Here is an 18805-nt window from a genome sequence, read left to right as displayed (position 1 = left end):
ACTTCAATGGGAGATCTCTAGACAAGGGTTTGCAGAATGAGGTTAGCTTTTCGTTTAATTGCAGTTTAGCTTTATCTCTTTGTTGAATAGCCAACTGGCTTGTACACTGCAACCACTTTTGTGCCACATTTGTGATCGACAGGTGTGAGTGCAAAAGCTTTTCCTTAAAGGCCAACTGGCCATGAGAGCCACCCAAAATCTGGAGGGCATTGTTGAATTGTATCCTGTGTTTACAGTGATGAGCCTCAGATGACATGCATCTCTTAAATCAGTCCAAATCAGATAAGCAATTGCAAACTTTTGGACTGTGGTGCCTGATGCTTCCCAGTGTCTTTTGCTTGTCTCCTTTTGCTTCTTCACATTAATGAAAGAGAGGATTTCTCTCTACTTCCTAAATCATTATTTTTTCATATTGTCCTGTTTCCATTGGCTTATATTTTTCCAAATCATTGCCTTTATCTGAGGTTTTCCTTTCCTTCAAGAGGATCCACATACATGGCTTCACTGGTGACCAAAAGAGATTGCAGAAACCACAAGGTAGTGTGAAGAAAGATATATTTTGGATATAAAGAAGTGCAGAAGAAAAACAAGGTTTTCCTCAGTTTGCACAATATGTGACTGAAGTTTTTTGGAGCCTTCATTGGGTTGAGAAACCCAATTGTTTCTTATGCTTCTAATATGCATTCCATATAAACATGACAGACTGGGAAACTCAAATTCCCATTTAAAAAGTGGTAAGACACAGGCAGCAGCTCCATGGACTTCAGTGAGAACAAGACTGGGCTTCCAGTGAAGCCACCTCTAATGAATGAGGAATAATTAAATCTTCATGTTTTGTCACAGCCCCTTTCAAAGGGCCACTGAAACCAATGTGAGTCCTTCCACTCACTTCCCCTTCAAACCTTCCTATTCTCAACCTTTCAACTCCCAGCAAATTCAAACTGTGGTTATGATTCTGCGATAGGGAAGTTAAAAGAGAACACCACCCACCCAGTCACATGGACAGTCTGTGTTTTTGGCTATCCTTACCTCATACGGTTTGATAGCCTTTTTTCCCCTTTCTGTTCTCTTTGTTTTTCTTTTCTCCTTGGAGACATTAGTACTTTTTGTGCTGGTGAAGCTTTGTGTAGCTGATTCAAAAAGACTTCTATTAATGACTAATTTGTTTTGAATGGATAGTTTGGAATAGAAAGGTTGAACTAACACCAGTCAATTAGTAGACACTGATTAAATCTTTTTGAATGTGGTTAGCAAAACAAAAGCGGAGATGTAAGTGAACACTCGAGTGCCTGTGGCAGCAGTGGTGCACCCGGCAACCTCAATGTCTGGGGTGCTGGGAGAAGTGGAGATGCCCAGGCCAGGCTGCTGCTATTTCCCTCCCCCTCGCCACAAGGGCTGATGCCCCAGTCATCCCTCCTTCATTATGCTACTTAACAAAATACATATTCAAAAACTGCTTGGACATGGAGTAAGTGTAACGTCTCCATGGACTGAACTCACATGTACAAAAGCTGAATGGACACAGAACTTGACAGCTGAACTTCCTCATAGCTAGAAATATTCTGGATAGGCGTCCAGAGAAAACATAAAGCATATTCAAATGTGGCAAAATTCAATGCTGCATTCAGTTTAGGCTTGGCATTGAAACAGAGTTAACGGAAATTTTAATAGCAATAAATCATGGTATTATTCAGTCAGGTCACATGCATTCATGAGATACAGGATTGCAAAGCACTATGCAAGCTTCTCAGCTCCTTCCTCTTAAAATATACACACAAGGGGATTTTTTTAATGAGTTGATTCCACAGTTTTCTAAACATCTTTGTAACCTCATTTGTATGTGGACAGAATACGTAAATCTTGTAAAGAATAAATTCTACTGCATTTCTGCTTCCCAAATGGAAGGAGGTGAAATGTGCTGAAAGAGGGATGGGACAGCTCTGCATGAAAATGTGTATGTGGGAGGGGGTTTCTCATTTAAAGCACACTTGGTTGAATTAATTTACAAATGTGTGGGTATTATTCTACAGGTTTCCTCTTTCATTTCACCAGGGAAAGCCTGACTCCATTCACAAAACTACATATCAGTCTACTCCAGTTAGACTGTGTTTACATATGCAAACAATTTAGGAACTACTAATAACTTCTGTTGGACCCCTAAGGAAGTATACCTCCCCTGCTACCTGCTCATACTCCTATACAATATTTTGGGGGAAGTGTAATTATAGTTACCACATGAAATCTGAAGACTGTTTGTGACAACCAAAAACAACAGTTACAATGATGCATGAGAATTGCCTCTCAAACCTTTCCCATTGGAAGTGTCACCAGAAAATTGGACTGCATAACTTTTTCCTGCTTCTGACTGCTCAATGGGATCTCTGCCTGCTGCCTTTCCCCTTTAATTGCTAGGACATTTTTGCATCTTCTTCCTTCCTTTGCACATTTCTGCTTAGCTTTCTTAATATCAAGAGCTATTTCTTTAGGATAGCTCTTGGGGTGTGTGTGCATGTATTTACTATAAGCATTCTAACTGATGTTTTGAAACCTCTATATATACCTTTCTGTCATACATGTTATTTTTTGCAATCTCTTTAGTAAATATTGTTCTCATTAGTGATCATTATGTGATACCTTGGGGTATTTTGCACTTCTTGTGTCATATTGGATATATACGCATCATATATATTTTACTATATACTGAATTATAATTGACTGTGGAGCGTAGACAGAAGGGCCATTTTTATAATTAATTGTTGGAGTGACAGGTATTTCTACTTTGTGATTATTCTTATTGCTCTTATGGGAATCACCTGTTGGGGACAATACTAGCTGATATTTTTTATTTGTGGTTACTCTCATATTATGGGGAGGAGAGGGAGATGTGCATGCTCACATGTGATGCATGCGTGCTTGCACGAGTGAGTGAGTGAGTGAGTGAGTGAGTGAGTGAGTGAGTGAGTGAGTGAGTGAGAAAGAGACAGACAATTCCCCTCTTTCAAAAGCAAAAAAGCCAAGAGGATAGTATAAAGAGATTTTTTGTTCATAGACTGAAGGGATTAATTAAAAAACACAATCTTATATTATTACTTGATAATGCCTTTAGTTCTTGTTGGAAGCAATTTTTAATACTTACAGAGACTTCAATTTTGGTGCAGGCTGTCTTATGTATATTGTTGTGTGGGTAAACATTTTAATTGCTAAAGAGAGGCAATTTTCTTCATAAAAGTATCTTAACAGCTAATAGCATGAATTATTTGCAATCTTCTCAACTGTCAGCATGAAGATTAGGAAATAGAGGTCAGAAAAAGAAGTTGAGAAGTTTTCAATATCACTTCCAGTCCAGTTCAGGAAATATAAACAAAAAAATGTAGGGCAAGATTGTTTTTGCCCCTGTGTCCACCACTGGAAAGCAAGGAAACATTCTGAAGGCTGCTCACATTGTGAGTCATTGTGAATCACTGTAAACCTCTTTCATAGTGGGAAAGAGAGGAGGTAAAGAAAAATATTTGAGGAAATATCTCTGAAATAAAAGCTGAAAACCAAAACTGGATACCCACTGATAAACTTATGATATCTGAATCTCAAGAAACTATATTTGATCTCCTGTGCAGTCTGCCATGATAAACTCAGTTTATGAGGCAGCATGATTTGCAGTCATTTATTCTATATCTGTTGCTATACTTCCTGCTCCACTGGAAACTGCCTTTTTACCAAGCGATATTTAATCATTTGAGTCTGAATGATTGATACTTTGTATGGTAGCATACTACTTTACCAATGCAGAATCCTATTGACTTTTATGAAACTACTAACCCAGGGGTGGGCAAAATGCAGCCCGCGGGCCAAATGCGGCCCACCAGGCCATTCTATCAGGCCCACGGGGCCCCTAAAAATTTTTGAAAATTAATATTTATCTGCCCCTGGTTGCCTGTCATGCAGCCCTCGAAGGCTTGCCAAAACTCAGTAAGTGGCCCTCCACCTGAAATAATTGCCCGCCCTGTACTAACCACACTTCGGGTCCCAGTGAAATGTGGAAAGAGATCATGGGCTTTGCCTGTTAAACTCCTTTAGTTAGGTAACAACATGGGATCAAAGGAAGAAAAACATTACTGGAAGGAAAAAGAAAACTAAAAGATAATACTATCAGGAGTCTGACCTCGGTTGGATTATTTGGAGGGGAAGAAAGCACTCTTTATTTGACTCGACTTCCAAAAACTCTTGATATGAATTTGATTCTCCCCTTGGGACTGTTGCTTAATAAATCTCATAGGATAGCTGCTCTAACAGCTTTTCATCTATTATAATTGTTGTTTTGCCTCTTATACAAAGAAAGGATTATGCAACATTTTAAAAGGAATTTCTGAATCACCACAGAGCTGAAGATTAGAGTGCATTTCTATATCAATTTAGCAAAAAACACCCCAAAAGACACAACACCAAATCATAAATTCCTCAAACAAAATTATTAACTTTTAAATCTTGTGTTTGCAGCATTGGGCTATTCTTCTTAGGTGAAACTCCTGCCCCATTGTGGTTAACATAAGTTTGCCATTGATTTCAGTGAGATAAGTACATCATCCTTCACAATTTCAACACAGTGCAAAAACCTAACTGGTACCTATTTTACAGAGGTGTAGCAGGATAGTGTCCTAGGCAGTGGCTGCACACATGGCAATACTGGTAGTGGTAGATATTACTGTGTCCCCTCCCTCAGTTAGGCCATATTAATACAGCAATGGTAAATATTGTTCAATACTCTTGAAATTATTAGAGAAACATCCAAAAGTTGAGGGAAATTTAACCTTTAAATTTAGCAAGTCAATACTGACCAATCAACTTTAGTTATTATTTTTTATTTTGTTCTCTATATCTTTACACGCCAGGAAATTATTTAGTTATGTGCCTGTGCAATTTTGCACATAAAAGTCATGACCATGCATAATTGTATAATTTTGCATTACTTACTCTGTGGCAGGCTCCATGACTTGGAGGCAGAAAGCTGCGTGACTGGACAGCTGGGTAAGTGGGAGTGGAGCTTCTGCTTGCAGGAGGGAAGTATGGGTGTGGGGTTTGTGGGTGTACATGGGGGTGTGTGTGGGTGGGCATAGGCTGTGTTTTCTCACTACTTCTAATATACATATACAGAACCACATAGCTTTACAGTTTTAGTTCAGCTGTATCTTAGACATCTCCATCAATCCAACTTGAGGCTGTTGCTCCTTGTTCTGTCATCTGCCACTACTAAGAACGGTCTAGCTCCATCCTCTTCAAACCCCGCTTCAGGTAATTAAAGGCTGCTATTAATTCCCCTCTCTGCTATCTATTCTCTAGACTAAATAAGCCCAATTCCCTCAGCCTCTCCTCATAAGTCATGTGCCCCAGCCCCCAAACCATTGTTTTTGTCCTCCACTGGACTCTTTCCAATTTGCTGACATCCTTTCTATGGGGGGGGGGGGGCAAAACTGAACAAAGTATTCCAGATGCACTCTCATCAGTGCTGAATAGAGGGGAGGCTGAGGGGCACGATGATCACCTGCAGGCAGTGTTGGCAGTGGTGGGGGTGTGGTGGCAATGAGCAAGGACCGCCTGCAGGCAGCCGTGGTGAAGTTGGCGGCGAGGGCAGGCTGAATGGGGACCACCCGCAGGCAGCCGTGACGTATGTTGGCAGCAAGGGTGGGGTGGCGAGTGATGGGCACCGAGCGAGGACTGCCTGCAGCTGCCAGTGGCCGTGTTGGCAGCAGGGGGTTGGGGGGGCGGCCACCACTTGCAGAAGCTGGCGGCAGCTTCGGCGGTGGCCAATCTCAGGAGGGTCACATGCTCCCCTGTGCCCCCCCTATGCATTGCCTGTGGTCTACTACTACTACTAAAGTGTAGTATTTGGCACTTGTCCTTGTTGAACCACATGATGTTTATTTTGACCCAATCCTCCAATTTGTCTCAGTCACTCTGAATCCTAGCCCTACCCTCCAGCATATCTATTAATCCCCACAGCTTAGTGTCATCTGCAAACTTGCTGATGGTGCACTTTAGGCCATCTTCCAGGTTGTTGATGAAGACATTGAACATAACTGGCCTTAGAACCAACCCCTAGGGCACACCACTTGGTACCTACTGCTAACTAGACATCAAGCCATTGATTACTACCCTCTGAGCCCACTGCTCCAGCCACTTTTCTATCTACCTTACACTCCATTCATCCAGACCATACTTTCTTAGCTTGACTGTGAGAATGTTGTGGGAGACAATATCAAATGCCTTGCTAAAATCAATGTATACCACATTCACTAGTCTCCCCGCATCTACACAGTCAGCCATCTTATCATAGAAGGCAATCAGGTTGGTCAGGCATTCCCTTCCCTTAGTGAATCCATGCTGACTGTTCTTAATCACCTTCTTCTCCTCCAAGTGCTTAGAAATGGATTTCTTGAGGATCTGCTCCATGTACTATGATTCCAAACTCATACCAATAGAACTAGCAAAGTACATCATCTGTTCTCTATTTCTCTCCCTTATTGGTACTGACAGAGCTATAACATACCTACCTACTGCATGTATCTGTGCATAAATATTGACATGCAGTCCAGAGAGATTTCTCTACTATGCAAACTAAGAATTCAGAAAACTTTATTTAGGCAAGTATGACCACTCCTTTTTTAAATAAAAAAAATACATACATTGATTTAAAATCAGGAAGCACAGAAAGACCAAAGTAATGAAATGGAAATGATTTTAATGGTGAAATCTGAATTATACATTGAAGTACCATTTACACAGTATTTTTTGTTATTCTGCTTTAAAAAGCAGAAACTTTTAAGTGTTAGATATACTTGCAAAGGTTTACTTGGCTGAATAAAAGGTTATTCATTTATTCAGTTGAATAACTGAATTTTAAACTGGTGTTCTATTTCATATTTTAAGTGCTGCTTCTCTACATGCATTTATCTATTTCAAATTTGCCTTTTAGTCTATTATCTGCAGCCTAGTTTCTTGAACCATTTGTTGATTCTCACCCTGTATAGTGAAATCCTAATGAATACATCCTGGCCAGTCCCTCCAACTGCCACATAAATTACTATCAAAATCACATCATGGTGTCATATAGTCCTTGCTATAGATGCATAGAAAAAATCTTTTCTGGTACTAAGTGCTATAGGCATTTAATCTTTTTGTTACCTCTAATGCAGGATTATCAACACTTACATGTAATGTAAGATTTAGAGCTTGTAAAATTAACATTTAAAATGCAATAATGCATGTTCAAAATAAAAAACACAAATTATTTTTATATATCTCTACAAATAATTGCAGTATTACTTCTCTTATCATTCTATGAAACCTATAATAATTTATTCTCCATAATGGTGCATAAAAAACTAGAATTTACTATGTATCTTGTGCCTTAAGCAGGAAATTAAATGAAAATCTGGGTACACAGTGAAATTGTTCCATTAATCATATCTTAAGTTAGCAAGTCTGGAAATGACTGCACTTTGTTGTTTGATACTCAATTGTTTTGCTCATTTACTTGTATTGCTTCTCAAACAGGTGTGCCTTTTAGAAAGCTTTTTTCCTCCTTTTCTAGGATAAAAGGGAAACAAAGGAAATGCAATCACTGGACATAGTAATGAAATTCCTATGTTATCCAAGAACCAACAGCTATATTGTATACAAACCATACCAACATCATAAAAAATTAGGATAACTAGACAGCTCATGCAGCATCTATCTGATCAGTGGAGATTCTTTAGCATTACATTCAGTACTGCACAGGTACATCAAAGGTAACAGCTGAAGCTGCTGCCTTGACACCTTTCAAAAGAATATTGGATGCACCTATGGTTATCTAAGTGTTGATATTAGGCTCTTCTTTCTGTCACTGAAGCAAATGGCTTTCCATAGGAATCAGTAGTTTTTCATTAACTTCACTGGGAAAAGCACTAAGTTTCTTCTACTATCAGTGATGAAAAAATTAAGATATAAACAAGAGATTGTCAATTTCTGAGATTTGACATAAAGAAACACTTCAAAGATTTTCTTAAAAGGTTATCTTAGTTTTTCTTTTTTAAATAACTAGACTGCTGTTTTCTTATCACCTTTATACCATATTTTCACTAACTTATTTGTTTTACGTTTATGCAAGGGAAGATTCAGGTCAAATAACTTGCTAACAGCTCTGACATGCTGCCTCTTCTTATTACACTATAAAAATTTAATGAAGGACATTTATAAAAGATGAATATGGAGAACCACATCAGACATGACATTTATGCTATGCAGTAATGTTGAATATTATAGAAAGTAAGCCTGGTTTTGATGCTCCTACATAAACTGATGCCTGCACTGGTTCAAATAAAAGTATGCTTTCAGTTCACCTTTGAAACATGTCCTGTCTGCTGAGCAAAGTTTATTTCATGGCTTTAATTGCAGGGAAGTGTGGAAGGAAATGAGTACAGCTGTCCATTTAGTAATATTAGACCCATCTTCATCAGAAAATCTTCATTTAGTAGAATGATGACCTGTTTGAAACTCTCACCCCTCATGAAAGCCTGTGTGAATTCTTCTGAGAATTTGTGCTGGGTCAGCCTTCTGTGGTAACTTTTCATCATGACCTTGGGACTTTGTGGGAAAGTTTGCAAGCTGGTATAGAGGAATTGTTTTCCTTTGAGAAGTTTGGAGCATACGAGAACAAACAATTGGGAAATCCCCCTCAATGGCTGCAAACTTTCCTTGTAATTTATAGGGGTTCTCACAGTGGTGGGATGAAAGAACAGTGCTTGGGATATAATAGGTATGGAAAAAGAAAAATTCCTCCTTGAGGTTTGCTTGGATTGTAGTGCTTGTATGTGTAGTGGTGGTTTATCTGTGCAGGAAGAAGTCAGAAGGAGTTAAATGCAATAGCACATCACATACACTGAATTCCTATTTATATTACTATTACTCAATTTTGATAAATGGCAAAATACACACTTTATAGTGCTACTGGCTTCCATTAGCTTATGTCTAGTAAAGAGCAGAATTATTATCACAATTCTTCCCAAAAGACATTTCAAACAGTGGGTTAGAGATGGATATTTTTAGAAAATAAAATTTATGCATAATCAAAGTAGAACACTGCATTTTACTTGCTTTCAGAAAACTTTACTAAAACCATCTTTAGTCTTCAGACTTCATGTGTTATGAAGTGGAAATGCCTGGTCAGGAAAGTACACTGACACTGATGACAGGGTTAATCTCAAACAGAGTGCACATTTAGCCATGCTGTTTTTTCTCTTTAAGGTAGTTGAAGAGAACATCCAATCCTCCTTCCATAATCTCTGGCAGTGGTTTGGACAAAGGGTTATGTGAAATGTGGAGCCCTTTATCCATGGGATTCCAGGCAATTCTTGGCAATCTGTGCAGTTGATAGAGGTCATCAGGGAGAGTCTGAATAACATTGTAATCTACATTTAGTAACTCAAGAGCAGTGATGAAGCACAGAGACCGCGGCAAAGTGCGAATACTGTTATTCTCTAAAATAAAGATTTGCAAGTTTACTAGGTGCTGGACACTTTCAGCGATGTTTTCAAGTCTGTTGGATCCCAAGTGCAAGAAATCTAAACTCCTCAATGCAAAAACACATAGCGGGATGTGAACAAAACAATTGTTACTAAGATTCAGCTTCCTTAGACTTGTCAGATCAGTGAAGCTTGAAGGGAGTTGTGATATGCGGTTGTGTGAAAGGCTCAAAACTTCTAGCTTTCTGCACAGGCTTAGCTCCGCCGGCACTTCAGTCAGGCAATTCATGTTGACAAATAAAACCTTCAGGTTCCTGAGCAGCCCAGTCTCTTTAGGCAGACACTTTAGGCGATTGCCACACAAATTTAGCACTACTAATCTGTCTAGTTTCCCCAAAGCAGAAGGAATAACCACAAGCTGATTGTGAGAAAGGTTCAGTTTTTGCACTTCTGACAATCCCCACAAAAAGTCGGGCACATGTTTCATCCCCTTCATTATAAGACTTAGGCTGACATAACACAATCCACACTTCAGTAGGGACTTTGGATCTTTTCCTGAGAGAAGAGCATCTTCCCATGCTGGTAGCTTTTGACTTTTTTTCAGCAAAAACAGCCTTCTCCGCCTCTTGTCCTTTGAGTGTTCAGTTCCCATAACATTACAGCTTGCTGCTGCTGGTGAATGAAGTTAGGTTTTTTTCCCTTTTAAAGAAGGGCAGAGGACTGAGATTTACAAAAGACACAAATAAAATCAAGGAGATACAAAGGTAACTAAGAAAAACATCTTCTCCTAGCCACCAAATCCACCTTCTGAAGCTGCTGAGGAACAGTTTCACTTTTAAAGACAAGCTTACGTTGTTTTTCTTGGTGCTGCAGCCTGTAATGAAACACTTGCTACTGACACCGCTGAGCAGACCTGTTCAATTCAAACTGAATACCACAATGCAGCTGTCAGTGTCACTTTGTCTGGGCTTTACTGGACAAATACATACGTATCTTCACTGCAAAAAGGTCACAGAGATGCTGTATATAACTTCACTATGTCAGCAGCTTTCTCAATTATCTGGTGCATGCTGCGATTTTAGGACAATTAAAAGCAACTTAAAAGCAAAACAAAGCCAAACAACCACCAAATAACCCTTCCCTCCCTCCCTTAACCCCCCCCCCCCAAAAAAAAACAACCCAAAGAAGGGGGAGAAAAAAGGGTTCTACTCAGATAAGAAGCAGGTCCCATAACAGCCTTGATTCTTAGTTTGTTTAAATAGCTCAGAATCAGTGAGCAAGCTTTGCTTGCACAGTAGTACTAGTGAAGAATCTTCCACATCAGTTCTTGTTTCCCTTCCAATGGGTTCCCTTTCAGTCCACATACAAGCAGTATTCCCACTTTGCCACGGTCTTTGTGCTTCGACACTGCTCTTGAGTTACTAAATGTAGATTACAACGTTACTGAGATTGTCCCTGATGACCTCTATCAACCGCACAGATTGCCAAGAATTGCCTGGGATCCCATGGATAAAGGGCTCCACATTTCACATAACCCTTTGTCCAATTTTCTCTCTCTTCCATAATGGTTCACCATGCATAGCAGCAGTAGATTTACTCTTTTTGGTTTGTCTACAGTTGTGTGACTGGGTACACTGGGCATAGTCAGAGCTAGCCAGCATGGCCCTGCCATCCATCTGGGACTGAGGCTAGGGCTGTGGGGCTGGGGCCCATCTGGGACCCACTGGTGCTGCTGAGGGCAGGTGCTGAGGGGCCGGTCTGGGCTGGGCGACAGCGACTGGGCTCTTCTCAGCATGCTGTGGCTTGGGCTGGGGCTACAGGAGCTGTGCGCCCAGATTGCTCCTCGCTCCCTGCGCCCTGGCCAGGTGGGGCCGTCATGGAGCTGCAGCTGGCAGGGAAGGCCCGGGCCAGGCTGCTAGGCCAGGACACTTCCCAGTTGGCTGTGGCTCTGTAACAGCCCAGCCTGGTGCGCATGGGCGGCAGTTGGCTAGACAGTAGAGTAGAGGTGACATCTCTGCAGCTGCAAGTGGGTGCCTTGGCTGGACTGGCTGCGAGGGATGTGTTAATTGTGCTCGTGGCTGTCCAGGCTGGCTCAGAGGCATCGATGGTCCCGGAGCCCTGTAGCCACCCGCTGCAGGGGCTTGTGTGCCTGCAGCTGCCACTGCCGCCATGCCCCCTGTTCGTCACTGTGCAGCACCCAGCCAGCTGCAGCCACACCAGAACTGCATGCTGGCTCAGGCCAGCAGGGCTGTTCTGCCTCCCTCACTTCCAGCTAACGCGGCCACCCTGCTCTGAGTCCGTGGGCAGGAAGGTTCAGCCCAATGGCTTCTACCTAATGCATGGAGCTTTGTCTCCAGCTCCCGGCCACCTTCCATTCGATTTGCCCTCATGGTGTGATAAGCAGCTGCTGCAGGTGGGCGGAGGAGGTGGAAGGCAACTGAGAACTGAAGTTGGATCTCCATGCGCTAGGCAGAAGTCGCCGGGCTGCCAAGTCCTGTCACCTGGAATGGTGCAGAAGGAGCAGAAGTGGGAGGAGGAGGAGGAGCTGCTGGAGGCAAGGGGAGCCCAGCAGCATCCGGCTGGCTGCAGCCCCACCAGGAACAGTCCCACCGGAAGCTGTGCACTGCCTGGGGCCGGCAGAGCTGTTCTGCCCCTCTCACTTCCAGTTGCAGCTCCCGCCTTGCTGCGCCACTCCACGCAGGTGGAAGCTTCTACCCAGTGCATGGAGATCTGGCTCTAGTTCCTGGCTGCCTTCCACCAGCTCTGCCTGCCTGCAGGGGCTGCTCATTGCACTGGGCAGGTGGAGCATATGGAAAGTGGCCAGGAGTTGGAGCCGGAGCTCCATGCACTGGGCAGAAGCCTCCGGGCTGAAGCTTCCCGCCCGCTGACCCAGAGTGTCACAGCAGGGGTGGCATCAGCATCAGCAGTGGCAGTGGCAACTGGAGGCAAGGGCAATAGAACAGCCCCGCTGACCCTGGCCAGCACGCAGCTTCTGGTGTGGCTTCAGCCTGCTGGGTGCTGCACACTGACAGATAGGGGGTGTGGTGATGGTGGTGGTGGCGGCTGCAGGCACAGGAGGCCCTGTGATGGGCAGCTGCTGAGTTCCATGCCTGCCAGCACCTCTGAGCTGCGCTGGGTAGCTGTGGCTACAAAGGACTCATCCTGTGTGGCCAGTCTGCCTGCCAAGGTGCCCACCAGCAGCTGCAGTGGCATTGCCTCCATGCTACTGCCTGGCCAGCTGCCACCCATGCACGCCAGGCTGGGCTGTCATGGAGTTGTGGCCGGCTGGGAGGGGGCCTGCCCCCATGGCCCAGCCTAGTTCAGCTCTGCTGGGCCCTTCCTAGCTGGCTGCAGCTCCATGACAGCCCTGCCCAGCCTGGGCACAGCTCCTACAGCCCCAGCCCGAAATGCAGCCCATTGGAAAGGGCCCAGCTCCCACAGCCCAGCCTGGGCTGGGCTGCCCCCTTTGTACCTGCCCTCACCAGTGCCCATGGGCTAGCCCAGCTCAGCCCTGCAGCCGCAGCCCCAGCCCCAGCTCTGGGCAGATGGTGGGGCCATGCTAGCTGGCTCTGGCTAGGCCCCTGCCACACAAACAGCGAGAAGGGGGTAAAGCCAGGCAGACCCTGGCTGGGGTCCCCATGCCCAAGAGGAGAGACAGGCAGTGGCAATGTGTAGGGGGTGTACAGCATGTGCACCCCCTGAGAGCGTCAGTGCACCCCCTGATGGCTGCGCTCGCCGCTTAGGCAATGGATAGAGGGGGCAGGCGGGAATGCTGTTCCCCTCCCTGCAAGTGCTGGCTGATTGGTGCACTCACTGCAGTGATTCTGGGATCGCCCAGTTTGTAGGATCGCCTGCGAGGGACTCTCCCTCCCCTGGTGTACAGGACTGTCCACAGGGGATGGCCCCCAGTTGGTGGGATTGCCTGTGGGGGAGGGCCCCCACCCTGAGCTGCAGGATCGCCAATGGAGGACCCCTGCCTCCAGTCGGTGGGACTGGTCACAGGGGGGGACCCTGACTAAGGCAGCACCAGTTGCCCATGGAGACAGGGAAACTTAATCCCACTACCTGCCTCCCTTCATCTGAGGCATGGCCATGTCTCCCCCTTGGGGACAAGCCTGGCAAGGGATGCTTCCTTCTTCTCCCTCCAGTCACGCCTTGGCCGAGTCCCTGCAGGTCAGGGTGGGGGTTTAAACCTCTCCTCAGTCATACTTAGCAGCCTGTAGGAGGTTGGGGGGGATGCTGGCCATGCTTCCCAGGTGAGCTTCCCTCTAGCCTTGTGGCTGCTGTGGATGAGAAGGGAGGGCTCACTTTAGCACCCCTGGGCTTCTAGCCTGAGCCACTGCAGTCATGTGCCTGTATTTCCAGAATCAAAAGTGAATATCTATTCACTTGCAAATCGATTCAATCTATGCAGGTTAAACTAACCTGCAAAGATTGAATCAATTCAGGCTCAGGTTTTTTGAATATTTGTCCTTAGCCCAGGTGGCTACTTATTGTGACAGAGCACCTTTGGTGCCTGTCACTTTAAGGGCTTCGGGTGGCATCAGGGCTAACTGCACCTTGTCATGCATCCACAGATGCATCATGAGCAGGTCCAAGGAGGTGATCCTCCCCCCCCATATGACATTGGTCCGGCTGCAGTTGGAGTACTGCATTCAGTTCTGGGTGATGCACTTCAGGAGGGATGTGGACAACATCAAGAGGGTCCAGAGAAGGGCCACTCACATGATCAGGGGGCAGCAGGGCAGGCCCTACGAGGAGAGGCTACGAGACCTGAACCTGTTCAGCCTCCACAAGAGAAGGCTGAAAGGGGATCTGGTGGCTGTCTATAAACTCGCCAAGGGAGACCAGCAGGCAACGGGAGAGTCCCTGTTCCCCCAAGCACTACTGGGAGTAACAAGGAATAACGGCCATGAGCTGATGGAGAGTAGATTCAGGCTAGATATTAGGAGGCACTACTTCATAGTCAGGGCAGCTAGGATCTGGAACCAACTTCCAAGGGAAGTGGTACTCGCTCCTACCCTGGGGGTCTTTAAAAGAAGGCTAGATAGACACCTAGTTGGGGTGACTTGACCCCAGCATTGTTTCCTGCCCATGGCAGGGGGTCGGACTTGATGATCTGCTCATGTCCCTTCTGACACTACCGACTATGAAACTATGACCATGTGAGGGCCATGTGATTGGAGGAGAAGGCTGAGTGGCTTCCATTGTAGCTCAGGCCCTCAGGGCTGAGCCAGCAGTCTGCTGCTGGCAGCTGGCAGAACAACATCTGAGTGAGTGGCTGCTCAGGAACACCTTGGAGTTAAGGGCAGGGATAGTAGGAGGCTCCTGGTCAGTAGGAGCCAGTACCTGGATAGTAGGTATGACTTGAAACTGCACCCTGCTGGGGAAAGATGGCCCAGGTGAGGCTACCCATGGTGGGGTAGTTCCTCAGAAATGACAGGCCAGTTGCCTCCCCAGTGAAAGGCAGGTAGGACACTGTACAATCCTAGGCCCCACTACCTAGTGGCTTATTGATCAGCCAATGGGGCCAGGCATGCTGAGGGGAGGGACAAGCTGCAATCAGATCTGGACAGGTTACAGGTGGGCGGATGAGAATAGGATGGGTTTCAACACTGACAAGTGCAACACTGACAAGTTCAAGGTGCTGCACCTGGGGAGGAAGAACCAGCAGCATACCTCCAGGCTTGGGAACTCTTCCCTCACTAGCACAGAGGCAGAAAAGGATCTTGAAGTCATTATTGACTCAAAGATGAACATGGGCTGCTAATGTGGGGATGCAGTCAGAAAGGCTAACTGCACCTTGTCATGCATCCACAGATGCATCACGAGCAGGTCCAAGGAGGTGATCCTCCTCCTCTATGTGACCTTGGTCAGGCCACAGTTGGAGTACTGCATTCAGTTCTGGGTGCCACATTTCAGGAGGGATGTGGACAACATCGAGAGGGTCTAGAGGAGGGCCACTCACATGATCAGGGGGCAGCAAAGCAGGTCCTATGAGGATAGGCTACGAGACCTGAACCTGTTCAGCCTCCACAAGAGAAGGCTGAAAGGGGATCTGGTGGCCATCTATAAACTTGCCAAGGGAGACCAGCAGGCAATGGGAGAGTCCCTGTTCCTCCGAGCACTACCAGGAGTAACAAGGAACAATGGCCATAAGCTGACAGAGAGCAGATTCAGGCTGGATATCAGGAGGCACTACTTCACTGTCAGGGCGGCTAGGATCTGGAACCAACTTCCAAGGGAAGTGGTGCTCGCTCCTACCCTGGGGGTCTTTAAAAGGAGGCTAGATAGACACCTTGCCAGGGTCGTTTGACCCCAGCATTCTTTCCTGTCATTACAGGGGGTCGGACTTGATGATCTGCTCAGGTCCCTTCCGACCCTACTAACTATGAAACTAACTATGAAACTATGAGGGAAAGACACTTGAGTCCCTGGAGTGTAAGACCCCAAGCCCCAGGAAGTGGGGCACAGAGTTGGCCCCAGTGAGGGGGCAGAGAGTGGCCCCAGGAGTGGGGGCAGGAACAGCCAAGTGACTGGAGAGGGGCCTGTGACTAAAGTCAGTCTAGTGTTAGTCAAAGGGACCATCACCTGTAGAGTATGCTGCAAGAAGCACCTGAAGGGCTGTGGCGGGGATTGCCCAGAGTGTATTTAGGTAAGCCTGATAGCCCAAAGTGGGGATGCTCAATGGAACAGGGCATCTTGGGAGAGGACCAGTGAAAGGTGGCATGAAAGAGGCCCTGTGTGATGGGGTCAAGTGAATAAGGCCCTGTGAAAGGGGGCAGAATGTGTGAGAGGCCCACAAGGTGCAGAGTTTGGCTTGGCTTCTAGCTAGAGCATCTACAATTTTGGTTGCCATGTGCAAGGCATGGGACATGGTAAGGGAAGTTTAGAGCCATGTATAAACCATTTCACATTGGGTATTAAATGGGCAGCCTCTCAATTATTACAACTAGTATATCCCAACAAATCATGGCAGGTGAGATGGGGCCCTAGACGAGGGGCAGCCAGGATGGTGACCAGCCACAAGTAGGCTCCTTTCGTCACGCTTATACATCTTTATTTTGTTTTTTCACTGGCATTCAAGGCCAATTACATGGGTTTTAGATTCTACTGCTCCTGCACAACTTGACATGTCCTTCTGAGAATGACAGAAGGAATTTACAATGGCCACTTGCACTCTGTGGGGATTCCCTTCTGCCTGAAAAGGTCCATAACTCCAGAGAGCAAATAAAACTCCCATCTTTTATCTCAATGGACTGGTGGTTAGGGTACTTGTCCAAGAAGTGGGAGAGACTGGTTTTAGGTTTTCCCTCAGCCTAGAAGAGCTTGAACTCACATCTTCCATTTCCCAGCAAAATGCCCTAACCCTCGGGCACTGCAGTAGAAAGGGTGCATCTTCCCCCCACACCTTCTCTCAAAGTTGGCCCACTGGACAGCTAAGAGTGATTGCTGCTTTGTAATTCAATGAACTACGCACTGCTCGAGATAAAAATGGTGTCTAGGATCTGGGTTCTGCTACTCCCTGCAGTGGTGCTTTTACATTTTGTATTAAAAAGTCATTATATAATAATAGAAAAACAACAACCTCTTTCTAATGTACAGGGTATTTCAGTAAACAATATCCAGCTATCAGAGCTCCACTAGAAAGGCTGCAGTATAGTCCAAGTCTCTGCCCATATAAATAGATTTGAAAGGGAAAAAAGAGCACCCCTAATTTCCCCTGGAATAATTAAGATTTAAAAAAAGCACATGACAATAACAGCAAGCAAAGCTAACCTCAAAAAAACTAAATTGCAACCATCTACAAGTTATGGCCACTTTACAGTAGTTTGTTGATATTGCAGCTACTCAGGATGACCAAGTTACATTTCAAAGGCAATTTGAGATTTATGAGATGTGACACAAGGAAAAAACAATTTTGAAGGCAATTTCAGATTTCCCATTAATTTGTTTATAATTATGGTGCCGGTAACGTATTATGTGTCTATAGAGGCCTGTGGTAATGTTTTGTTAAGATGCCATATGAATTTGTCTGCTCTTTTGACCCATGAAAAATTGGACAGGGAGGTGAATGAATTCTTTGTAGGGCTCATTTAGCAAAAACTTTGGCAGACAGACAAAGTCCTTCTGCTATGAGACTACTCATACTACAGAACAAATTGAGATAAAGTTTTGTATACACTAGAAGCCTAGTCATCATCCTTCCAGGTAAAAAGAGCGAATGCCAGCAGTGCCTTCTACGTCCATGGTAACAGACACTTTTGTTTATATTTCTCAGTTTTGAAATTGCATTTTAGACTTTAATAAAGAAGAACAGCTAGTTGGTCAGATTTCAGTCTTTTCAAATAATCTCTACCAGATCTTATCATCCTTGTGTGCCTCTGTTTATTCACACTGCAAGTGGAGATACTATAATATCCTATACTCGTAGGGATAGGAGCATTGTAAAAATTAATTGCATAGCACTTGTAAAATAGTTCTGAAAAGTCATCACGTGGAATATACTACTGAGATCTCCATGGCATTGTTGTTTATCGTTACTGAATGCCCATATTTAAGATTGGTAGGGTATCAATTGCATATACTGTCTGTATTGCTTGCCTCACCAAGAGATTTGGTGCAATTTCTTCCCTCTGCTTGGAATTTTTTTTTTTTTAAATGTCATAGGAGGCAAACTTCCAATTGCCTAAAGTACACTGAATAGATCCAGACCATGCCTGGACAAAAAATGTAAAACCTACCAACACATCTCCACCTGAGAACAGAACCATCACTATTCCTGGATCTTATACCTGCCCCTCCAGAAACATAATACATCTCATTCAGTGCACTAAATGCCCTGATGGAAAATATGTAGGAGAAAACAAACAACAACTGTGCACCAGAATGAATGCACACCAAAAATCTATCAAAGACAAAAATACCCAATTACCTGTGGGTGCACACTTTTCACAAGACAACCACTCTCTCTAATCTCTCAGTTTTAGTCCTCAAAGGGAATTTACAAAACACTTTTTGTAGACAAGCCTACGAACTTCACTTCATAAATCTGCTGGATACAAAAATCATGGACTAAATATAGGTGTCACAGGGACAGAAAAACTGGGGAGACTCCCGAGTCCACAAGGGGAACCCCAGGGCCAGGAGCCAGGGGTGGAACAGGAAGAAAGAAAGTGAAAAGAGAAAAATTGCTCACCGCAGGATGAGAGGAGGAGCAAGGACGGCGGGGAAAGCCCGTGCGAGGCATTGATCACGCCTTAAGTCACCTGCGGCCGGCGGATGATATTACTCCCAATCACCGGCTG

General features: G+C 44.9%; 1 protein-coding gene and 1 long non-coding RNA gene across 2 annotated transcripts in view; both read right to left on the bottom strand.

Moving 5' to 3' along the window:
* Window positions 1-6713: 6713 nt before the first annotated feature.
* Window positions 6714-18805, bottom strand: part of LOC109283859 (uncharacterized) — a 65794-nt gene continuing 53702 nt past the window's right edge. The window contains exon 5 of the long non-coding RNA XR_002091158.1: window positions 6714-8863. This is a non-coding gene — a long non-coding RNA (uncharacterized LOC109283859). The remainder of the gene's footprint in view (window positions 8864-18805) is intronic.
* Window positions 8880-10300, bottom strand: LRRC30 (leucine rich repeat containing 30). The gene has a single exon (XM_006273553.3). The coding sequence runs from the start codon at window positions 10147-10149 to the stop codon at window positions 9253-9255; it is 897 nt and encodes a 298-aa protein (XP_006273615.1). The 5' UTR covers window positions 10150-10300; the 3' UTR covers window positions 8880-9252.

The sequence above is a fragment of the Alligator mississippiensis genome, chromosome 3 (genome assembly GCF_030867095.1).
Source record: "Alligator mississippiensis isolate rAllMis1 chromosome 3, rAllMis1, whole genome shotgun sequence".
NCBI classification, from domain to species: domain Eukaryota; kingdom Metazoa; phylum Chordata; order Crocodylia; family Alligatoridae; genus Alligator; species Alligator mississippiensis.
This window is presented reverse-complemented; position numbering and strand designations above follow the sequence as displayed.